Consider the following 24,886-nt stretch of genomic DNA (forward strand, 5'->3'; position numbering starts at 1 on the left):
GCTTGGATAAATTAAGACGACGTAAATAAATGTAAACCACAATGCCAATGCTTCCCGACAGCATTTCCTCTCAAAGGAAAAAAGCAGACTCAAAACCACCCCTCTGAAGACGCCTCTCTTTGGAACTGCAAAGTTACAGTATAAGATCATCTGCCGGACCCCACCTACGTCGGGCTCGCTCGCTCAGCTCTAAGGTACCACGCCGCTCCTGCGCAGGTTGTAGGCTCCACCCTCCTCGGCTACTTCCGGCCTTCACCGAACGCCCTCAACGCGCTTGCGCCGTTTTGATAGGCCTCTCGGGTAGAAGAAATCTGAGCGCTGCCGCTCTGGAACCGCCCCCACCTCCTTCTCGCCCCGCCCACGCTTTAACCGGCCCCTCCCGAAATCTCGCGAGGTTAGGTGCGCGTCCGTATTTTGCGGGCAACTGACTCTCTCAGCTGCTGTAATTGCTGCTGCGGGAGAAATTGGAGCTGCTGTCGTCGGCGCGCCCGCCCTCCCCCACAGAGAGCCACCGCCTCTTCTCTCGCTCTCCTTGTACACCTATCGCCGGGAGCGGCGACTGCAACAGTCCGTGGACCTACCGCCGCCTTCTCAGGCTGCCGCTCGGCCGGTCATTCCCGCAGCCCGGCAGCTGACGGCGGCCCCTGCCCCTCGCCGGCTCCTCACTCTAGATCGTCTCCCCGGTCCCTGTCCTCGCCCGGGACCCACCACCCCACGGTCTCGCCGGGGCGGAGGACGACGAGGAGGAGACGAAAGTCACCCTCCCTCCAGGCGGCGCCGGCCCCCTCACCCGCGGGTGTGTCCTATAAATGGCGTCGGAAAGCGACACCGAGGAATTCTTTGATGCCTCTGAAGATGTGCACCTGGGGGGCGGCTACCCTGTGGGGTAAGTAACTGGAGCTGTGGCCCAGAAGCCGCGCGCTCCGGTCCCCGGGCTTCCCCGGTGCCTTCCTCCGGCACCCCTCCCAGGTCCCGCTGTGTCCGCCACTGCTGCTCCTGTGTCTCACTCGGGCACTTCAGAGGGAGTCGGGGAGGGGGAATCGCCCACCTCGGCCAAACCCCCGCCTTTCTTTGGTGAGCGGCCCCTGGGGCTAAGGATCCTCTCTCTCGTCTGGTCCAGCTTTCTTCGAGGTGGGACAGCTTACGTGCCCGAGAGCCGGCGATTTGTATTTGTGGGGTTTCAGCGCTTTACCTTCGAAACATCCGTTTTCGCCCTGGGGACCACAGATTAAAGGAGCAGTAACAGGACAAATTGCATTTCCCATGGGTTTTTTTCTTTTGCCGCTAACTTACCTGTTCGTTTCAGAGGTAGCTTGTAACTATCTGCCGTCCTCTTCGTTGCACTGAAAGAAAAGGAGCGGGGGAATGGTTGGGTATTTTACTTGGGAAAGTCCTCTAGCTGATGTACTGTACATCAACAGTGTTTAATTAAAATAGCACCTTACGGTGAGGCAAAGGAAATCAAAGACAAGGTCCTTACTATTAAGGGAGAATGCGGTCTTAAAAGAGTAGCTGGACTCAGTTGTACATAACCAACTACAGAGATAACAAACAAGTGCTGAGTAATCTGGTGGTTGGAAGGAGAGCCACAGCTTTGTGTTATTTATCTAATTCTGCAAGATGTTTTAGTGATGATTCGAATGAGAGATTCTGCTTAAGGAAGCGCAGTAGTTGAAATGCTTCGCTTGACTGGGACTTCTACTTACCCACTCTTCCACTTTTCAAAGTTGAAACAGGATTTAAAGCTATTTTGCCGAACTCTTCTACCGACTTGTGTGGAAGGAGAGGCAGTGAAATATATTTTCATGCTGTAAGAACTTAAGAATTGGTAAAATTTGTATGTTAATGTAAGTAGACACTAATACGGTTACAGGAGTTCAACTGCCTTCAATTCCCACACTTACCCCCTGGAAGAAATACCGTGTTTGATGCAAATAAAATTTATCTGTACTTTCTAGAAGTCATTCTAAAGCCTAATATATTTTATATATAACATACACCAAAAAAGTCGGGACAGCAAAATCAGAGAGAAATGTACATTCGTGGATCGCAGATGTGTTTCCACCAACCTTCCTATCACTATTATGAGATTTTTGGGTGGCAGTGACCAGTCTTGAGGTGGTACTGAGTCTCCAAGTTCAGTATCTGAAACGAGTTCATAGCTAGATGGTAGAGGATTGAAAATACTTTTGAATTTCCAAATAGATTGGATTCCCTTGAAATTAAATTTTGTTTCCCCTCAAAGTAATGAACTGTTGAACTGTCGATTTAGATTAAATGACAGACCTAATGGTTTAATGCTTTTGAGTTGTGTGTATGTGGAGTGGGGGAAGGAAATAACTATGTGATCTTAATCAGTTTAGAAATATGTGAATATTGTTCCTTTTCAATGAATGAAACATTTAATTTTGAAGGACAGTTATATCAGGAGTGTATATTGTCTAGCCTAGAACCTGGCACAGAGAAAGAACCCAAATGTCCATTCCCTTCTTTCTTTCTTGGAATTAAAAAATTTAACTTCACACAGTGGATACTTTGGGAGGAAGTATGCAGAACTTGAAGCTGTTTAACTTATTTAAACCCAATGAGTCATTTTGGTAGAATTGATAGAATCACTTCTTGCTTCTTGGGATAATAGAGCTTCTCAAGCACTTTGATCCTTTGATATTAGGTGAAAAGTAAAAACATCTCTCCCATGGGACCCAGCCTTCTAATTTTAACTCTGACCTCTCCAACCTCTCCAAATACTACTGGTGTTGAGCTCTATGGGTAAAGCTTTAGTGTCAGTCTGTGAATTTCATGGCTCCATTCTGTATTAGTCAGGGGAGGGGGGTTGGAAGAGAATTAGATTCATCTGGAGAATTGCATCTGAAAAGAACTAGCAGTACTGGGAGGACTGAAAAAGTTGGCATCATTAACATTTCCTCTGTCCTTTGTGACTGCTTTTGTCTTTTGCATAAGGTACCATAAGGTACCGTGAAGAGAAAGGCAGTAAGAAATCTTGATTTGTGGAAACAGATGGTATCAGTAGATATTTGGTCATCAGAAGTATCTTCTGTCCCTTGATAATGAATTGGAGTGGCACACCATACAAACTCTGAGAGGTTAACAGACTGAGTTTGCAAACTTTAAGAAATGTTCCTTGCTGTTGGGTGTGCCACAGTACACAGACCATTTCATCAAATTGTAGTAAACGGATGGGCAAATGAGAGTTCTCATCTGTTTTGTTAATCAGAATCCAAATACACAATCCGTTTCCTGAAATTTATTTATTTCTTCTGTTCCCCTCGATTGGTGTCTTCAGCTTTGTTGTTCTACTCTTTGAAAGTTCAAAATCAGCCCAGTTTTTTAATAGAAAGACTTGATTCCAGTACAGCCTACTTTTCCACAGTGGTAGATCTCTAGTCACCCAGCTTTGCAATATTACCATGTTAATTTTTTTTAATTTTTAAAAAGATTTTTACTTATTATTTATTTGAGAGAGAGAGCACAAGTGGAGGGGGGTGGTAGGGGGAGAAAGAGAGAAGCAGGCTTCCCACTGAGCAGGGAGCCTGAAGCGAGACTCGATTCCAGCACCCTGGGATCATGACCTCAGCTGAAGGCAGAGAGGCTTAAACGGCTGAGCCACTCAGGCGCCCCTTGTACCACATTTATAATGCTTTATTTTGATTTATATTTTAGGACGGATTTCCTTGTTTTCTCCATTTTTACCTATGAGGAGCCTTTGGCTCAGAGAGGTTAATGAATTGGCCTAAGAGACATAGCTTGTAAGTGACAGAACTGGCATTTGAAGCCAGTTCTTCAGACTCCTAGTCTGGAATTTTTTTTTTTTCCCCAGTGCATTATAGCTGTCCCACACTGTGTGTGTGCATTTGTGTGTAGAGATTCTGGAGTAAAATGCTTTAGGACCAGTTTGCTGAATTGAGCTGATAATTTCTGTATATAAATTATTGTGAAAATCGAAGCCTAGGGACTTGTCCAAGGTGCCACAGCAAATTAATGGCAATTAGAACCAGAATTCAGGTCAGTTTCAGTCTAGCATTCTTTTTGCTACTATGCTGTCTTTTGATAAAGCAGGAAAGGGAGGAGGAAGTGTGGTATAGTAGAAAAAAGCCCTGGACTCTGAGTCATTTCATTTCTTCATCTTTAAATTGAGATTACACTGAGAACTCTTCTTAATTCTAAAAGTCTCTCATCGTGTTGAGGTTTAATAGTGTGCTTTTACTGATAAGCTTTTGTTCTTGGGAAATCTTTCCTTTTTTTTTTTTAGATATTTTGTTTATTTGACAGAGAGACAGGGAGAGAGGGAACACAAGCAGGGGGAGTGCGAGGGGGGAGAAGCAGGCTTCCCGCAGAGCAGGGAGCCCAATGTGGGACTCAAACCCAGGACCCTGGGATCATGACCTGAGCCAAAGGCCGATGCTTAATGACTGAGCCACCCAGGCGTGCCCCTATTTTCTTAAAGTTTTTGAAAAAATATTTTATTTATTTATTTGAGAGAGAGAGAACGCACAAACAGTGGGAGCGGGAGCCAGAGAAGCAGGCTCTCCGCTGAGCAAGGAGCCGGATGCGGGGCTCCATCCCAGGACCCTGGGATCATGACCTGAGCTGAAGGCAGACATTTAACGGACTAAGCCACTCAGGCATCATTTTTTTTAGTTTTCAGTTTAACAAATCTGATACTATTTAGTACATGATTCGGGACCCATAGACTTTATTTTTTGTTATTTTAAGATCAATAGATTTTATTTTTATTTAAAAAACTTTTTAAAAGATTTGTTTGAGAGAGAGAGCGTGCATGTGCAAGAAGGGAGAGGAGAAGCAGACTTCCCGCTGAGCAGGGAGTCCCACATAGAGACTAGATCCCAGGACCCTGAGATGGTGACCTAAGCCAAAGTCAGATGCTTAACCACCCAGGTGCCCCCAGACCCATAGATTTTTAAATTAAACGGTTACTGGGTAAATTATATATGAGATGAATGCTCCTCCTAGTTTGTGTGAATTATACATACACATACTAAAGGCTGGCAGTGAGAACATGTTATAAAAATGAATATGACATTTTGAGCAGTCTTTATTTTTTTAGTGGCAACCAAAATATTTTTGAGGTCTTGAAAGGATGGATAGAATGATAACATTTTTATTTTAATGGAACACAAGCAGGAGGAGTGGGAGAGGGAGAAGCAGGCTTCCCACTGAGCAGGAAGTTTGATGAGGGGCTCCATCCCAGGAGCCTGGGATCATGACCTGAGCCAAAGGCAGGCGCTTAACGACTGAGCCACCCAAGCGCCCCTGATGGTAACATTTTTAGAGAGGAAAGGATCAGAGATCATTCAGTCCAACCCTCCCATTTAACTGAAAGAGAAACCTAGGCTCAGAGAGGGGAAGTCAACACATTGCTGATTAATGGCAGACTTGAAACTGGAACCCAAGTCTCCTGATTCCTCATTTATACCATGCTGCCTTTTCTCTGGAAGGAGGGAAGTATTGATAGCTATTCCTGCTCTAGGTTACTGGCACTTAACCCTATTAGTGGGGCTCTGTTTGTTTGGTTTTTTTCTTTCTTCTTTTTTTTTTTTTTCCTGTTAGTGGGGATCTTAAGGTGGTCTTCTATCTAACGTGATTCTGTTTTGTTGCTGTCAGAGGACATGGACTGTTCTGTCTAGGGTTCTAACTTTTGCCCACTGATTTTCTCCAAATCAGGATGGTGGCAGAATAGTTGATCTAAGAACAGTGATTATTATTTAGTTCAGTTTCAGGAGTCTATAATTAGTATGAACCCCACTCTTTTTTTTTTTTTTTTTTTTTAAGTAGACTCCATGCCCAACATGGGGGCTTGAACTCAAGACCCTGAGATCAAGAGTTACACGCTCTCCCAACTGAGCCAGCCAGGTGCCCCACTAGTCTATCATAATGGGTGAAATCTTGATTTTCAAGTCATGAGAACTGAGATCAGACTGTCCTGAAGAATTGTTCAATCTGAAAACAAAAAGTTGCATAGCCGCCTCTGTTGAAAACATAGCTTCTCACTTTCTTAGGCATTAGAAAGATTTCCCTCTGAAGTGAAAATTGATACAAGTTTAAATTTAAAAAAACGTTTGTGCAATATGGGTTACTTTAAGAATGTTTGCTTCAAATGGCTGTTCATGGGTTGGATTTAATCAGATTATATTTATAAATCCTGGATTATTGTTGATTGCTTTTGGCTTTGTGGATTGATAGAAATATATTTATAAAAGCTGTTTATCACACCCACATAACATCATGTTGAAGTGAGGGGAACCTACATATAAGGTAAATTCAGGCTCTAAATTTAGTGTCCTCCAGCTGTCAATTGGTGACTCATGGAGGTAGGACAGTCCTTATTAGTATGGCAATTTGGGGGTCACAATTTGAATCTGTACAAACTCCTATAAACTAAAAATTTTACTCGGTTCTTGTAATAACCTACTGCATAAAATAGAGTAGATAAAATTTGATTTTGGGGGGCGCCTGGGTGGCTCAGTGGATTAAAGCCTCTGCCTTCAGCTCGGGTCATGATTCCAGGGTCCTGGGATCGAGCCCCGCATCGGGCTCTCTGCTCAGCGAGGAGCCTGCTTCCCCCTCTCTCTCTGCCTGCCTCTCTGCCTACTTGTGATCTTTGTCTGTCAAATAAATAAATAAAATCTTAAAAAAAATAAAATTTGATTTTTGAAATGTATATAGTTTTGGGATGTTGACAGTTCCGTGGTGGACCTACAGAACAGAAAGAAGTCTGTAATTGTTGGTATTTGAGACTTACTGTGTAACCTTTACATTACACAGCCATCCATGTGTTCTCTACATTATTTTAACTTTGAAAAAGTCAGGTGAATTTACCAGGCAAGCCCCTTAAAGATGCTGTTTGTTTCCCCCTCATACTGGGCTGCAATTCTGGTAATTACCTCCTGGGGTAGTGTAGGTGGAGGATGGGTTTGGTTAGTGGGGGTATGGTGATGGAGGTAGAGGTGGTGGAGGTAGGCCCAGCAGCCGCTATGGAGACCAGGTTATAAGGCTGCTTCCTGGAGTGTAGATAACTGAGATAAAACAAAGCACACCATTTAGTATTGTTTTAGATTCACACCTACACAGTGCGAATTAAATAATTCTTTTTGTAAGAGATTAAGAGCCCATAAGGAATAAATCAAAATTTAAAGTAACAAAAAAATAGGTACTTTAGGATGTTCTCCTCATAACTAACTTGAATTGACAAATAACCTACATTTCTGTTTTTCTACCCAGAGCTAAACTGATTTCTACAGACTTTCACAAGGCCTGTTCTCTTTTAGCTGTGGGATATTATTGAGCTAAACAGCTAAACCTTTAATTGGGTGCTTTCCTTACTCTTCAGAGCAGAAGCCCATTCTCTTCTTTCAAACCGAGTGGTCTTTGTGTTAGTTTGTCATCTTGTGACTGAAAATTGAGGAAAGAAGCACATGAAACATAATATGGGCCTCATACCTGATGGCAACCCCAGTGTTCTTCCCCAGTCAGTATACAAATTTACCTTGGTTACTCTAGCAACCAGCCTATCAGTTATTCTTCTAGCTCCTTTGCCTTGTCTTGATACTGGGATTACCATATAATCAGGTTCTGCTAAAGCTCTTCAGGTTTTAGCGTTTTATTACCAGCTGCAGCTGTCCCGAAGTTTACAGTTTGGCATTCCATCAGGGGCAGTTAGTTTTAAGTCCACAAAACCTTTTTGTCTCCCAACATTTTAAGCATACAGAATTTAACAAGAATGCATTTAGGCAACAGTTCCTCACTCTCACGTTCCCAGTTCCATTGTTAGTCCTTGTCCTGAAGATTGAATACATTGCATCACAGACATCCAATGGCCATCCTTTTGTAGTATCAGCTAGAGTAAGTTTCAAGATCAAGAGTAGCCATGTAAGAAATAGTATTTGCAAATGTGATTTTAGACTAAGTATCATCAGAAACTAGCTCAAGTGATTTAAAAGCCACCTTGATTCATCAGCAGCTACCAAATAAGTAACCTGGCTTATAACAAAAATAATTTCTGTAGGTTATAGAAAGAATGGCCCTTAGATTAATTCATTCTAATTTGAGAAAATTGTTTAGATATGTAATAGGAAAGGTTATCTTTCTTTTTCAGCCTTCGAATAAACAGGAAAGGAAAGGTAAAGACTGAATAGTTGTGTGGGTCATTATTGTAAGCCTTTCTATTTACTTGACAAGTGCATTTTTTATTTCTTAAAAACCTCGGAATTCATATAAATATATTAGTTTTGAATTATAAATGTTTACTTGTCTTGCTAAAAATAAGAATATTGAAGGGGTATCTGGATGGCTTTGTTGTTTGTAGAGGGTGTGGCTCTTGATCTCAGGGTCATGAGTTCAAGCCCCACATTGTGTAGAGTTTACTTTTAGAAAAAAAAGGATATTGAAATATTTAGGATTTATAAATGGTTGGTTTATGTATTAATGTTTGTGTTACTGTTTGTCTTTGGTGCTAATGCTTGTTAATACTGTATGGTGTACTAGTGACTTCTAAATATGCACAATTAATCTCTTGGTTTACCTGAATTGGACATGGTTAATCTGCTAATGATTTAACCAATACTGGTATCTGTTTCCATATATAAGTAATGTCGTTTTAAAAATCAAAGTAGAATTTCAGTCTTAGGATTTTTTTTTTTAACTTTTCAAAACATGTTTATCTTGTTGAACTAGAAAATTACATAGTAAGATTGTAAATTTGTGAAATGATTACATCTTGCTGGTTTGAATTTTTGTTGAAATCATGATTTGAATGGCTTCATTTTAGGACTGGTGTATCCTAATCAAAACTGTGGTTAAAGTCTGATAATGCTCCGAGGAGAACTTTATTTTAGTTGCACAGATAGATTTAGGGGCACTAGAAGTTTTACTTTCTCCACAGGGCCCTAATCCTGAGCGTTGTTTTATAGAAGGCCGGGGGTGGAGTGGGGAGGAAGATAAATAGTTGTTTTGTTTTGTTTTGTTTTGTTTTAGAAGCGTGAAGGGGGTGCCTGGTGGCTCATGTCGTGGTCCCAGGGTCCTGGGATCGAGCCCCGAATTGAATCCAATTGAATCGGGCTCCCTGCTCGGAGGGAAGTCTGCTTCTCCCTCTCCCACTTCCCCTGCTTGTGTTCCCTCTCTCTGTCTCTCGCTCTGTCAAATAAATAAATAAAATATTTAAAAGTAAATAAATAAAAGCATGAAACATAAAATTTTTGGAAACTTCTGACTGAAAACCTTAACAATATTTTCCAGTAGGCAGCCTGTACAGAGCAAGCCATTCCTGTGTAAAACCTACCTGAGCACTACTAATTGTCATAGACTGTTCCAGTGCAGACTAATTGAACTGTGGGCATTCTTTTGAACCACAGGTCAGACTTTCTAGAGAACCGATAAATAGAATGTAGAGCTGTATTCAAACCCACTTTCTCAGAAGCAAGCATTCTGGTTACTAAGCAGGTTCATGAGAAGAAGTAGGAGTTTTTGTTTTTGTTTTTTTTTTCTGGCATTGCTCTTGAACTGGAAAAATTAGCCATGGATGAACTTAATATCACTAGTTCTCTTTTAAATTTGTTCCTGAAAGTGTGTTTAAATTGGGAGACTGAGGGAATCATCTTTCTGGTTATTAGCAGTACTGTTAATAATTCGTGTGTTTTTATTTATTTTTTAAAATTTATTTATTTTTTAATAAACATATAATGTATTATTAGCCCCAGGTGTACAGGTCTGTGAATCGATACTTATTTATTTTTAGAAAGGTTTTTTAAAAATGTGCTTATCTACTCATGTCAAACTGAAAATGGCAGGTTGTTTGAACATTACTCCAGCCTCAGTTTCACCCCTTTTACCCCCATCTTTCTCCTTTGCTTACCCAATGTCATTAGTACAGAGATTCATTACATATAATAACTTATTGTCCCTTAGGACGGAAAAGGGGCCCTGATGGCTGAAATATATAGTGGGTGAGTCTTTGGGAAGAGGTGGAGAAAGATTGATTAAATAGGGTATAGTGAATGTGTTGGTAAGTGGGATAGGTTAGCATCACAGGTGGGGTAGATTTATTGGGTTAGTGGAAGATAGGTGAACAGAGTGAATAAATAGGTAGTTTGATAAAACTAGGACATTTGTGAGTGAAAGTGAGTAGGTTTGTCAATATTTTGCAATTGGTATTTTATCTTTATTGGGTTGGCTTTAGAGATTACGGCTAATGACTGAGATCAGTTTTTTTTCCCTTTAGGTGAACTTTACTATCCCTATTTTGTTTCAGGTCATAGCTCTTGGCTATTGACTTTTAACCTTTGCCTTATTTCCCAGCACAGAGAGATGTCTACAGCTGCTGTGTGGTAGCAACAAAGGGTTTAGATGGTGATAGGAATGGTGAGTAGGCATGCTCTGTGGTGTTCCACTTCTTTTCCCATTTTCTTCTACTTTTGAACTTCCTGGTTCCCTCAAATCTGCACTCCCACCCCCACCCCAGTTCCTTTAAGAGCAAAGAGGGAGGAAAAGGAGGGGGCTGAGGCAAGGACAGTGGTTTGGATTTATGGAACCTTTGTAACTTGAGGACATCCTGTACTCAGCAAATATTAAATGTTAACAGTGAAGCCTTGGGAGGCGTTGCCAGTTATCCTGTAGTCCTATCAATTTCTTGTTATCAACTTTTTCTTCCAGTGAATGGGTTCGTAATAAGAAAGAAATATTATAGCCCTACGTGTTGTTACATGTAAAGAAGGATGGTATACCATCAACCAATGTTGGTCATTAGTTTACAAGGTACTTCTTTAGTCTCATTATCTCTTCTGATTTCTTGCAGCTCCGTGAGACAGAAGGACAATTTTTGTGAGATAGGTAGGGCAATTATTAATGCTAATTTTGCAAATAAAACTCAGCTCAGGGTAGATTAAGGCCAGCCAGCAGAAGCGGAACTTCACTACTTTGTGATAATTAGATGATGGTTTTGAATGAAGATCTAAAACATTAGGTCTCACGGCGCCTGGGTGGCTCAGTTTGTTAAGCATCTGTCTTCAGCTCAGGCCATGATCCCAGGGACCTGGGATTGAGTCTTGGCATCAAGCTCCCAGCATTGCAGGGAGTCCGCTTCTTCTGCCTCTGCCTTCCTCTCTTTCTCTCTCTGTCTCTCATGAATAAATACATAAAATCTTAAAAAAAAAAAAAAGATTAGGTCTCTCCTTATTTTGCTTTTCTAAACTATAAACATTTGTGATGTCATGTTTTAAATGTGAATTATTTGAATGATGAGACTAACTCTTCTGCCATTTGGGTATGTATAATTTATTGTTTAAAACAATAAAAAGCAGTATTTTTAAAAAAGATTTTATTAGAGAGAGTGAGAGAAAGAGAGCGCACATGCACACACAAGCAGGGGGAGTGGCAGGCAGAGGGAGAGAGAGAAGCAGGCTCCCGGCTGAGGAGAGCCTAGACCTGAGTCAAAGGCAGATGTTTAACCAACTGAGCCACCCAGGCTCCCCTAAAAAGGAGTATTTTTAATGTTCTTTTCAAGCTTTGACGGAATTAATTATGGTACAGTAGCTAGGTCAGAAAATGACCTTGCTACTGCAAGAGCTGGAATTCCAGATACTGCTAACTACATTTCTTAGGGTATGTTCTTTGTTCCTAAGGGAAAACCCCTCAAGATGTGAGCCACTGCTGATTGGGCTTCTGTGCCTCATCAAAGAAGTCGTAATCCTAGATTTTTTTTTTCCCTGTATTTGTTTTATAGCTTTTTGTCAGTTGTTTACTTAGACCACAGTTCGGCGGGGGCGGGGGGGGGGAGTTAGGTCTTTTGTTTTTTGTTTTTTAGTATAACTGATTCATATTTTTGGCTACAAGCCACTAATTGGAAACACAATGCTGCTTTTTTTCCCCTTCCCCTTCAGAGGTGTTTTCTAGCAGTCACAATGAATGCATGTGGTAGTTATTAATTTTTTCCACCTAATCAAACCTCTGTTGGCTGTCAAATTAATGGGGAAAATGCATTCCTTGTAGCTAAGTAATTAGAAAAATAACATTATCAGTAATTACTATTTAAGATCTAAATAAGATTGAATAACCATTTTTATAATAAATAATAAACTTGCCACTCAGAATGTTATTTTAAAGATTTTATTTATTTATTTGAGAAAGAGAGAGAGAGAGCATGAGAGGGGCAGAGGGAGAAGCCAACTCTCTGCAGAGCAGGAAGCCGGATGCGGGACTCGATCCCATCCCAGGACTCCAGGCAGTCGCTTAACAAACTGAAACACCCAGGCGCCCCCACTCAGAATGTTTTACTATCAGTTACACCAACGCCTCAGTTCACTCATTAGTTTACAACCCCCTTTCCCATCAACCTTTTATCACAGATAGCAGTAAATTTAAAAAAAATCAAAACCAAAATAAATGGTTTTGTTTGATTTTTTTCCCTCTGCCCATCTTTGGTGATGAGCAGTAAACTCAGAGAAAAGTGAAGAATCTCAAAGTCTGGATAAACCTGTTCACTGATCATAGAATTGATTTATGTAAAACTTTTTAAAGGGGGGATTGTGACAGATTTTTTTTTTAAAGATTTTATTTATTTATTTGACACAGAGATAGAGAAAGAGCACAAGTAGGCAGAGCAGCAGGGGCAGAGGGAGAAGGAGAAGCAGGCTCTCCATTGAGCAGAAAGTCTGACGCAGGGTTCATTCCTAGGACCCTGGGATCATGACCTGAGCCAAAGCAGGCTCTGAATGGACTGAGCCAGTCAGGTGCCTCATGACAGATTCTTTAAAGCTCTAATTTTTATATAGGGTGGCCTTAGATGTTATAGGTATTTACTTTTTTTTTTTTTAAAGTAAGCTCTGCCCAACATGGGACTTGAACTCAAGACTGAGGATCAAGAGTCGCCTGCTCCACTGATGGAGCCAGACAGGCACCCCTGGCATTTACTTTTTAAGATTAGTACACCTTTGGATGTTTTAGATAACTTGCAAAATCATATTAGCACATTAACTTGCTAAAGCTTTTGATATAACCTATAGACCAACCTCTTGTTTACTTTTTAAAAGTAGGTTACAAAGTGATTTGGCATGACTGCATTAGTAATGACTTGCCTAGGCAGTCAAAAATTTAGTTACCTGTTTCTGTTATGATTTTACTAAAAATTACTTTAAATCATTAAGAGATGTGATTTTATCTAACCCGCTCTGACAAATTGGGACATTGTGAGATAGATGCCCTCTCCTTGAATTACTGTTTTAATGTGGGTATTTATTGAAAGTCTGTAAACGCGCAAAGTAGAATGTTTTTAGTTTAGAATTCTTGAGTAGGCCCAGGGAACGGATATATTTTTCTGTTATTTTTGTCAGTAAATAGATTATCAAGATGTTCTTTCAGGAATATGGCATAAAACTATATGGATTATGTAAATGAGTTTTGAAAAATCAGGTTGTCATTTTAGAAAAAATACATATCATTAAGGATCTACTTTAAGTTTGTAATTACTTCACATGTGACTAGATTTATATTTATGAAGTTTTCTTTTATTACAGACTATAAATGGTGCCACAAAAATACACTTTGAAAAAATAGAGCCATTGTGCCAAATTTTTTTCACTATCTATTCCCATTAATATCATGGATAAAATAGTTATATTAGGTATTTTAGATATATTCTACTTCTTCACTTTCATAGTATTTAAAACTTAAAATGGTCTTTCAAAGAATAATAGAAGTAGTAATTCACATCTCGAAGATTCAGTTAATTCCCTATTTGATAATTATAACTATATTCTTGGCTTTTGTTAATCTTGTTAATAAATCAGTGTCGCCATGTATCTAGGGAAATATGAGTCCTATTTTCAACTGCTTAGTTAAAACATGGCATTATAGATTGTACCAGGAAAGTAAGACTCATTTGTGATTGCCTAACATTTTTTTTCTGCTATTCCTAGACTTTTCCAGTTGGGATTTTCACTTTTGGTAGCAGCCAACTTAAAATAGAGCTGTGAGAATGGGTGTGGTACTGTCACAAATTATTTTTTTTATTTTTACAAATAATTCGATTTTGAAAGGCCAGCAAATAATTTTCTCTTAGATCTCATTTCTTTAGTTTGAGTACTGTTATTAGTTGAAGGTGTTCTTTGACTTACCACTTTCTGTGGGTGATTTTATCGCTTCATATTTGATTAGTAAAACTTAACATAAGAATCTGCCTGGGCCCCTGGGTGGCTCAGTAGGTTGGATGTCTGACTCGTGATTTTGGCTTGGGTCATGATCTCAGGGTTGTGGAATTGGGCCCCGCATCGGGCTCCACACTCAACGTGGAATCTGCTTGTCCCTCTTTCTCTGCTCCTCCCCAAGTGCGCTCGCATGAGTGCTCCGTCTCTCAAATAAATATTTAAAAATCTTTTTAAAAATGTGATTAATAAAATCAGTATATATACCTCAATTCCAATGAATAATACTGCATACCAAATTTTATTTATTTATTTATTTATTTTTAAGATTTTATTTATTTATTTGACAGAGATCACAAGTAGGTGTAGAGGCAGGCAGAGAGAGAGAGAGAGAGAGGAGGAAGCAGTCTCCCTGCTAAGCAGAGAACCCAATATGGGGCTCGATCCCAGGACCCTGGTATCATGACCTGAGCCAAAGGCAGAGGCTTAGTCCACTGAGCCACCCAGGCGCCCCTATTTATTTATTTTTTAAGATTTTATTTATTTGACAGAGAGACAGAGGGAGAGGGAACACAACGAGGGGGAAGGGGAGAGGGAGAAGCAGGCTTTCCACTGAGCAGGGAGCCCGATGTGGGGCTTGATCCCAGGACCCTGGGATCATGACCTGAGCCCAAGGCAGATGCTTAACCAACTGAGCCACCCAGTCACCCGCTTCCCCCCCTTTTTAAGATTTTATTTATAGAGCAAGATTTAAAAGATAAAACTGTATCTTACCTAAATTTGAACTGTTTTCAATTTTTGTACAACCCTGGGTTTTTGTTTTTATCTTTGGCTTTCTGTTTGATGTTGTTTTCATGCCTGACCTAAGTGGGGAGAAAATCTTCATGTCAAGGTTTTCTGATCATCAGAACCCTTCTGATTCCTAATTTAGACTTAGCCACTTGGGTGTTGGTCTTAGTTTACCATCATATCTTCCTGTTTCAGCTTACTGGGTTTTAGAAAGAAAACTCTTTAATTACCTGCTTACTTTAACGACTTGGTAAGGCCTTATCTATGCTCATATCCTATTCACCTCAAGGACCTTAGAATCCCAGCACCCACTTTGTACAGGCAAGCTGTTCTTTGTTCTGCTTGATTCAGTTCCCTGAAAAACTGCTTAAGCTCATTTTACTTTTATATTTTCCTGATGGCAAAGGCAAAAAGAAGAGGAGGATAAAAACAAGATCAAGCTATAGGGTAATTCTCTGTTAAGCCGTTGGTAGTCACCTTTTTATAAGAAAATGTTCCCCCAGCTTTGTTCCAGCTGATTCACTCTATATTCCTTCTTCCATGTCATTGCTGCTTTTTACCCCTTTAGGACTCTGCCAGGAATTTTGCAACCTGGCAAGAGGCTTCTTCAGAGCCAACCACTTTTTTTTTTTTTTCCTCTCAGAGCCTAGAAAAAGGTGCATCCTCTTACTGACAGAAAAAGACTTTGTTCATCCATTTTTCTTTGTGTTGCAAAATTGTTTTGGTATATTCTTTTCATCCAGTATAGTATAAAGTCTGCAAATGTGAATGTTAAGTATGAGATTGCTTTTAATATTTTATTTGTGTGCTTTAGGAAGTGGGTCTTTGAGTTCCTAGTCGTTTAGTTGACTATGAAGCAGGTGGCAAATGTAGGTTTAGTTTGCACTCTCCTTCCTTCCTATTGTCAGAAGGCTTACAGATTGTGTTTGTTTGCTTTTCAGATAACCCTCAGGTAAGAGGCAGAGGAACACTAAGCCCAAAGGCAGGATCTGTAACTAAAGGATGAGAAACTAGAGGTAGGGTGGTTTATGGGATCTGGCTTTTTGAAACCACAGGAATGCAGTATTCTTTTCTAAAGCAGACTTAAGCACTTGCACCATGATTTTAAGGCCTGATTACCATAAAGCCATAGCACATGAGTGATGAAGATTTAAGTTTAAAATTGGAAAAGGTGGGGCGCCTGGGTGGCTCAGCTCAGGGTTAAAGCCTCTGCCTTCAGCTCAGGTCATGATCCCAGGGTCCTGGGATCGAGAGCCCGCATCGGGCTCTCTGCTCCTCGGGGAGCCTGCTTCCCTTCCCCTCTCTGCCTGCCTCTCTGCCTTCTTGTAGTCTCTGTCTGTCAAATAAATAAATAAAGTCTTTCAAAAAAAATTGGAAAAGGTGATCCAGTGATTGCCTGGAGAGAAACCACTTGCTGAAGCTCTGAAAAACCAAGACTCCTATCTATAATCACACAGGTCAATACCTGATTTCAAAACGTGGGCTTTGCAGTAAGCCAGGCAAAACAGTGCATGCAACTAGCTTCTATTTGGGGAATTTAATCTATAAAGGTTCTTAATACACACTTGTATTGATTGCCATTCAAATCTAGGAGCTATTAGTGCTTGTGGTTGTGGAAGGATTTTGAGATTATGTAATGACAGACTTGGGAAGCAAATCCTTCATATTGCAGAAGACTCATCCATTTTTTGGTTGACAAATAATGTATCTGAAATATTTCTAATATCCTTTTTATAAAATGAAGAGTGTCGTGGGGCGCCTGGGTGGCTCAGTGGGTTAAAGCCTCTGCCTTCAAATTCAGCTCAGGTCATGATCCCAGGGTCCTGGGATCGAGCCCCGCATCAGGCTCTCTGCTTGGCGGGGAGCCTGCTTCCCCCGCTCTCTCTGCCTGCTTCTCTGCCTACTTGTGATCTCTGTCTGTCAAATAAATAGATAAAATGTTTTTTAAAAAATGAAGTGTCCTAAAAAGATTTTGTATATATAATTGAATCCCCCCACCCTCCTTTTTTTAAAAGATTTTATTTGGGAGGGGGGGCATGAACAGGAGGAAGCTGCAGAGGGAGAAGCAGATTCCCTGCTGAGTGGATCATGACCTGAGTCGAAGGCAGATGCCTAACGGACTGAGCCACCCAGGCACCCTGGGAGAGAGAATCTTAAGCAGGCTCCATGCCCAGCACAGAGCCCAAGCAGGGCTTAATCTCACAAACCTGAGATCACAACCTGGGCCAAAATCAAGAGTTGGACACTTAACTAACTGAGCCATTCAGTTGACCCTTATTTATTTATTTTTAAGGGTTTTAGTTCTTTAAGTAATCTTTATACCCGATTGTGGGGCTTGAACTCAAAACCTCAAGATCAAGAGTCATATGCTCCACCTACTTAGCCATCTAGGTGCCACTTGAATCCCTTTTTAATGACAACATAATTTTAATTGATATTGATCTAGAAAGTTGGCTGTTGATGTTTATTTGACCTATATAGGTTAACCTCATTTTGAACATGTTGACTGAGAACAGCTTCAAAAATGATATAAATAATGGTTATAAGTCAATTTGCAGTGGTTATAAGTCACTTAGAGGTTTTGTCAATTTGTTACAGTAGCCATCTTGTTTTTTGTTTTTTTTTGCTTTTTGGGGAAGGGAATAATCTAAGCCAAAATAATTAAGCTATTAATATGCCTTTGTACTCTTTGCTGAGCACTTTTGAAAAACGTACTTAACTGCGTATATACAGTAGTATTTGCTTTTGGGCATATGCACTGAATGCATTGTGGGAACGCTTTGAATTCACACATGTGCAAGGTTTTTTTTTCTTTTTTTTTTTTGGTCAGTGAACACTACTGAATACTTCGATGAATATTTATGCAATGATATTGGCCATTCAATTCCTCCCACTTTTTCCTTTTACCACACACTAACAGATCATAGGATTAATTGTCCACTTAATTAACTTGGGTGTGGGGTAGAGTCACCAAATAAAATACAGGACTGCCAGTGAAATTCCAGTTTTAGGTAAATATACCAAAAATGTATTTGTTATTTATCTGAAATTGGAATTTAACTGGACGGCCTATATTTGTAGTTGCTAAATCTGGCAGCCCTTGGTGGGGGAGAAGCAGAAGATGACTGGTGGTTATGGGCACAGTTTTGAGATTTAAATACAACTAGAGTGTGCAGTGATAAAGGTAGCCTTCACTTTAACAGGAATACTAAAATTTTTGAGTGCAGTGTTTAATTTTGAGTCCAACACTTTTTTCTTTGGAAGTGCATCAGTGAAAACAAAGCTCAGAAACACCAATGTATTGTTTAGGGTTACCTTACTTTTTTTTTTTTTTTTAAGATTTTGTTTATTTACTTGACAGACCGAGATCACAAGCAGGCAGAGAGGTAGGCAGAGAGGGAAGGGGAAGCAGGCTCCCCGCTGAGCAGAGAGCCCGATGCGGGGCTCGATCCCAGGACCCTGAGATCATGACCCGAGCCGAAGGCAGAGGCTTAACCCACTGAGCCACCCAGGTGCCCCGATACCTTACATTTTTAAATGATAAAGTAAGGGAACAATAAATCCAGTCTGGGCTAGTGGTTTCCTCAAAGGGAAAGGCAGCAGATAGAATAGAGCACAGTAGCCGTACTGGTCTTGACACTGTTCTTGTTCTCAGGTGATATGGTCAATCATTGTTCATTGTATTTGTTATGCTTCAGAATTACATGCATATGCTACATGTACTTTTTTGTACATATCAAATATAAAGTAAGAGTTTAGAATGTGTTTTAGTGAGAAAATTAGACTATATGCAAAGTTTCACTGCCTGTACTTTCCAAAATAAATTCCAAATCCAAAAAGTAGAGTCATTCATTTCCTTCCTTATCTTCTCCAGGTTAGCATCCTTAGTTTTATGTATAATTCTGCTTGGTTTCTAGAACATTCACTAAATTGTTTCTCTTTTTCAGATATGTTCTGTTTCATCAGTGCTTCTCTTAAAATGTGGTATCCCAATTGTACACGATATTCTTATTTATTTATTTATTTATTTATTTTTACAGAGGGAGAGAGAGAGTAGAGTGGGTGGGCAGAGGGAGAGGGAGAGAGAATCTCAAGCAGACTCCCGCTGAATGAGAGCCTGACACAGGGCTCAGTCTCATGACCCTGAGATCATGACCTGATACCTAAATGTTTTTACCTGGTTTGCTGTTAAATCACATCTCCCCAATCATGCATTTTACCATTATCCCTACTACACTGCAGTCTTTTAAGATTTGGTTTATTGTTCTAATGTGTTATAAAATATTTTTGGGCCTTGTCAGCTAGTATATTCCTTATCCCTCACTTTGTGTCATCTGTACATTTGGTAGATAGACCATCAGTGTCCACATTCAAGACATTAATAAGAATAAATAGGATGGGGTACCTGGCTGGCTCAGTTGGTAGAACATGAGACTCTTGATCTCAGGGTTGTAAATTCAAGCCACACATTGGGTGTCAAGATTACTTTAAAAAAAAAAAAAAAAAGAAGGAAGATAGAGCACAGGAGAAATTATTTAATAGTTCCTTATGGTTTTTCATTGATCCATTAATCAGCATACCTTGAGTAATGTTCAACCAGTTACAAACCTACCTAAGTGTGTTCTAGCCTACATCTCTTTGCTGTCTATAAGGATATCATGGCTGGCTCGGTCCGTCAAGCATGTGACTTTTTATCTCGGGGCTATGGGTTTAAGCCCCACATTGGATATAGAGATAACTTAAAAATAAAATATTTATTTATTTATTTTATTTCAAGATTTTATTTATTTGACAGAGAGATACAGCGAGATAGGGAACACAAGCAGGGGGAGTGGGAGAGGGAGGAGCAGGCTCCCCACCAAGCAGGGAGCCTGATGCAGGGCTTGATCCCAGAACTTTGGGATCATGACCTGAGCCGGAGGCAGATGCTTAAGGACTGAGCCACCCAGATGCCCCTAAAGTCTTTTTTTAAGAAAAGGGATTTAGTGCTTAAATCCAGATTTTTTGGTATGTATACAGTATTCCTTTATATTGTAGGCCAGTAACCCTATCAGAAAAGGAAATTAGGTTAATCTCATATGATTGGCTTTCTGTGAATGCTTACTGACTCTTAATTATCTTTTACCCACACCTAGGGCCCTTAATCCATTTAATAGTATACTCAAGAATTTTGCTTAGGATTGACTCTGTTTATAGATTTTAGCATCTACCTGCTTTCCAGTGTTGATTATCTAGTGTTTTTCTCATTTTCTTCTTCCAGACTCTGATTCTTTAAAGGTTTTAGATAAGGAAGTAAGCTGTGTAAATTCTTGGGGGTATGCTAGGGTATAATTTGTCTGGGACAGGAGAACTGAACTCATTTAGATTATCTAGGTACTTTTATCTCCTTGAATGCTTTGGGATTAAATTTCCTCATTCTGCAGTTTTGTTTTTCCTTTTCTGGTTTGACTATCAGTAATCTTGATTGGAAAAAGAAAAAGAATCAAGGCAGCCTTTTACATTGTACTATTTGTCTGTAAATATAAGCAGACCTGTACCTTTTCTTGTTATTGTTCTGAATATAAATTAAAATAAAATCTGTCTTTTTTTTTTTTAAATCCTAGCACATTTTGAGCACCAGTCTTTGTGATACTGTTCTTACCGGTGTTTGCAGTTTTCTTTGGACATGTACCCGTTTCCTCCTTCCAATTTCTTCTGCATGTTTTCCTTTATTTTTTTTTTAAGATTTTTATTTATTTATTTGACAGAGATCACAAGTAGGCAGACAGGCAGGCAGAGAGAGAGGAGGAAGCAGGCTCCCCGCTTGAGCAGAGAGCCCGATGTGGGGCTCAATCCCAGGACCCTGAGATCATGACCTGAGCCAAAGGCTGAGGCTTTAACCCACTGAGCCACCCAGGCACCCCCTGCATGTTTTCCTTTAAAATATTTTTTATGATATGACATTGTGGAAATGCAATCAACAAAATTCAGACCATGAGAATTTCTACAGAATGAACGATGTAGTTTCTTTTGTTGTTGTTGTTTGGTTGGTTGGTTTAAGACCTTTTTTTTAAAGAGCAGTTATAGGTTCACAGCAAAATTAAGAGGAAGGTACAGAGATTCCCCATTTACCTCCTCCCACTCACACACACATAACCTCCCACATTATCAGCATCCCTCATCAGAGTGGTACACTTGTTACAATTGATGAGTCTGCATTGACACATCATAATCGCCCAAAGTCCATAGTTTACTTGAGGGTTCACCCTTGGTGTTAGACATTCTACAGGTTTGGACAAATGTATGACATATACTCCTCATTATGGTATCATAAAGAGTAGTTTAACTGCCCTGAAAATCCTCTTCAGGATGAATAACCTATTTCTTCTAATACATGAACTGCAAGAAATAAGAGATTGAAGGGGACCCTACTGATTAAGAGGGACATATCAACTGATTATAACACATGGACCTTATTTGGATATTAATTGAAAGAAACAAACTGTAAAAACTAATTGAGACAATCTGGGCAATATGAATTTGTGACTGTGTATAATAGAGTATTGTTAAATTTGATAATAGTATTGTGGTTATGTTTTATTTTTTAATATGTTTTTTTAAAGAATTATTTATTTATTTGACAGAGAGAGAGAGAGCAAGCGCAAGCAGGCAGAGTAGCAGGGAGAGGGAGAGGGAGAAGCAGGTTCCCTGTTGAGCCAGGAGCCAGATGTGGGACTCCATCCCAGGACCAATCATGATCTGAGTCGAAGGCAGTCACTAAACCAACTGAGCCACCCAGGTGCCCCTGTGGTGTTTAAATAGAAGTCTCTTTTAAATACATGACATTTTTATGGGTAAAAATAAAACAGTTTCTGGGATTTGCTTCAGAATAATCTGGCAGGGGTGTGGGGGAGGAGTATTGGTATCATTATTGATCATGGTCAATATATTGTACATGTGGGTTCATAATATTCTCCAATTCTGTATACGTTTGAAATGGCCATAATTGAAAGTTAGAAAAACTCCCCCAGAATATATTTTTATGGTCAGTCACATTGTTACTAGCAGATTCAGGACTAAAAGTCCTATCTCTTGATTCTAGCTTATGTTATTTTACTGTGTAGCTAAACTTCTAGCCCTTCAACTTCCAAATTGATGTTACGTTGCCTTCTCAGTCTCTGGGCCCCCCATGTCTTCCCTGGGCAATTTGTGGTGGCACTTTCGATTATCAAGGCTGTAATAAGTGGCCAGTTTTACTTGGTTGGCTACATACCCATGTGAAACCATGGTTTTTAGAATTATTAGGGTAAGTTCACAGGCTCCATGGGTTGTTAGAATCAGCAAAGAGACTTGTGTCCTAGTCCTAACTAGGCCTTTGATCTTAGCTTAAGCTCTACAGTGGTCGGGATCATGTTGGCTTTGTTCATTGTTTTACACCCAGTGCTTAGCACTGTGCTGGTACATGGTAAACAGTAGGTAAATGTTAAATGAATGGGTTAATGTCTCCTTATTTAGCCAGTTTTCCTCACATATGAAATGAGATCATTAGTATAAATGGTTCTTAAACTTCCTTCAGACACTTTAAAAAAATTATTTTTCCCATGGTACCTGAGTGGCTCAATTGGCTAAGCGTCTGATTTAGGCTCAGATCATGATCTCAGGGTTGGGAGATCAAGCCCTATGTTGGACTCCGTGCTCAGTGGGGAGTCTGCTCCCTCTTCCTCTGCTCCGAACCCTGCTCGCTCGCCCGCTCGCTCTCTCAAATAAATAAAATCTTCAAAAAAATTATTCTTCCCTTAAAAAAAAAATCCTTTTAGGATTTCAGGGTTTGGTTTTGTTCTGTTTACTTTTTAGGATTTTGAAAAGAAGTACTATAAATTTCTTTAACGCTAGGCAACATCAATAGATAGGTATATGCACTTCTGTCCCCTGTGACAGAAAACCCACAGTTATGTTGCATCCACATCTCTTAAAAATAGCCTGCTGCTCTGTATTTTCTATAAGACTGATTTTGTTTTTCCAAAGTAAATGAGTATGTTCTTGCAGTTACTAGAGAGTCAGGTTTAGCAAGTTCCAAAGTCAAGGTATCTAAGAGGGTTAATAAAGCGTTGTGTTGCTTGCATATTTGTTAAGCTTTCACTGAAATTGTATTGAATGCAGTATTATTGTGTCAGAGCTTATAAAGGATTGGACATTGTGCTTCCCATGGACACTTGGTGAGCAATTTTTAGGTAAGTTGCAGTTATTGTCCTCAGATCCAAGTCTAGTGACTGGGCACCGGAAGTGTGACCTTATTATTCTAATGAAATTGTGCTGAAGGTAGGTATAGGCTATCACTGGATCAAGTCAGAGTTTATAAAAGAAAAATAACTCCTGTACTGTCTTGCACAATCACCAAGGCAATGTTTTGAAGCCATGTAAATTAAAAAAATAATATTGTGCAGACATTAAAATGAATTGTTCTAAACACAAATACCCTAGCTGCAAAAGGAAAACTATAATTAAAATGCTAAATGGATAGGGACTTTGAGAAACCATCTGTCACATGTTATTTTATATACAAACATGAACTTTGTTAGTGTAAGCTCAACATAGCATAGCGAGTACATGAAAATAACTTTCTTAAACAAAACAGAATATAATGAGGGGCGCCTGGGTGGCTCAGTACATTAAGCATCTACCTTTGGCTCAGGTCATGATCCAGGGGTCCTAGGATGAAGCCCCGTGCTGGACTCCCTGCTCAGCAGTGAGTTTGCTTCTCCCTCCTCCTCTCCCTCTGTGATCTCTCTCACTCTCACTTTCTCTCAAATAAAATCTTTTTAAAAAGGGTTTAATGACTTGAGATACTCTCTCTGTATTGAAAATTACTGAAGTTCTAGTTTGATAATTTTATTTATATTCAAAACCCAAGTGGAAGCCACAGTAAAAATAATTTTTTTTTAAAGATTTTTTTTTATTTAATTTGACAGACAGAGATCACAGGTAGGCAGAGAGGCAGGCAGAGAGAGGAAGGGAAGCAGGCTCGCCGCCGAGCAGAGAGCCCGATGCGGGACTCGATCCCAGGACCCTGGGATCATGACCCGAGCTAAAGGCAGAGGCTTTAACCCACTGAGCCACCCAGGCGCCCCCACAGTAAAAATAATTTTAATGTTGATCTGTAAGCCCTGTGGGGTTTTTTTTTTTAGTAGAATACCAGTACTTTTTTTTTTTTTTACAACAGCCTTTATTATAAAGCTGTTTTAGAAATTGCTTGTTTTTCATTTTTAAATTTAATAGTGTCATTGGTAGATATTGTCTTCAATTTCAGAAACTTGCAAACTCAAAGATTTTCTTTGTTTGTAACTAGTATTATTAGTATGTTTGAAGTTTTACTTATGCTTTTAGGTAGTCAAGGAAGTATAGCTTTTATGTTTTTGTTCAACTTCATAAGAAGCACATTTATTATTTAAATTAAACTTTGTCAATCAGATATTTAAATATGTTGAAAATATTTTATTTAAAAATACCCTATTGGGGCACCTGAGTGACTCAGTCAGTTAAGCATCTGCCTTTGGCTCAGGTCATGATCCCAGCCAGTGTCCCGGGATTGAGCCCTGCATCAGATTCTCTACTCAGCGGAGCCTGCTTCTCCCTCTCCCCCTGCCTGCCACTCTGCGTACTTGTGCTCTCTGTGTCAAATGAATAAAAAAATCTTTGAAAAAAATAAAAATAAATAAAATTATCCTATGATAAAACTTTCAAATGAAAAAATGAACTTTTGAAGCTCTCATTTTGGTTTGTTAGGTTTTATTTAAGTAGGGGTATACCACCAATACGTAAATATGTCTACCTATTCGGAGTTTGGTTTGGTTTGGTTTTTTTAAGCAGGCACCATACCCAGTGTGGGGCTTGGATTCAGGACTCAGAGACTGAAAGTCCTTTGCTCTACCGACCAAGTCAGCCAGGCA

General features: G+C 39.8%; 1 protein-coding gene across 1 annotated transcript in view; it reads left to right on the plus strand.

Moving 5' to 3' along the window:
* Positions 1 to 391: 391 nt before the first annotated feature.
* The window catches only part of WDR44 (WD repeat domain 44), an 87,273-nt gene continuing 62,778 nt past the window's right edge, over positions 392 to 24,886 (plus strand). Inside the window, exon 1 of the mRNA XM_080795828.1 lies at positions 392 to 886. Coding sequence (XP_080651954.1) covers positions 810 to 886 — 77 coding nt within the window. The 5' untranslated portion in view covers positions 392 to 809. The remainder of the gene's footprint in view (positions 887 to 24,886) is intronic.

Source organism: Martes martes, assembly GCF_963455335.1.
Source record: "Martes martes genome assembly, chromosome: X".
NCBI lineage: Eukaryota > Metazoa > Chordata > Mammalia > Carnivora > Mustelidae > Martes > Martes martes.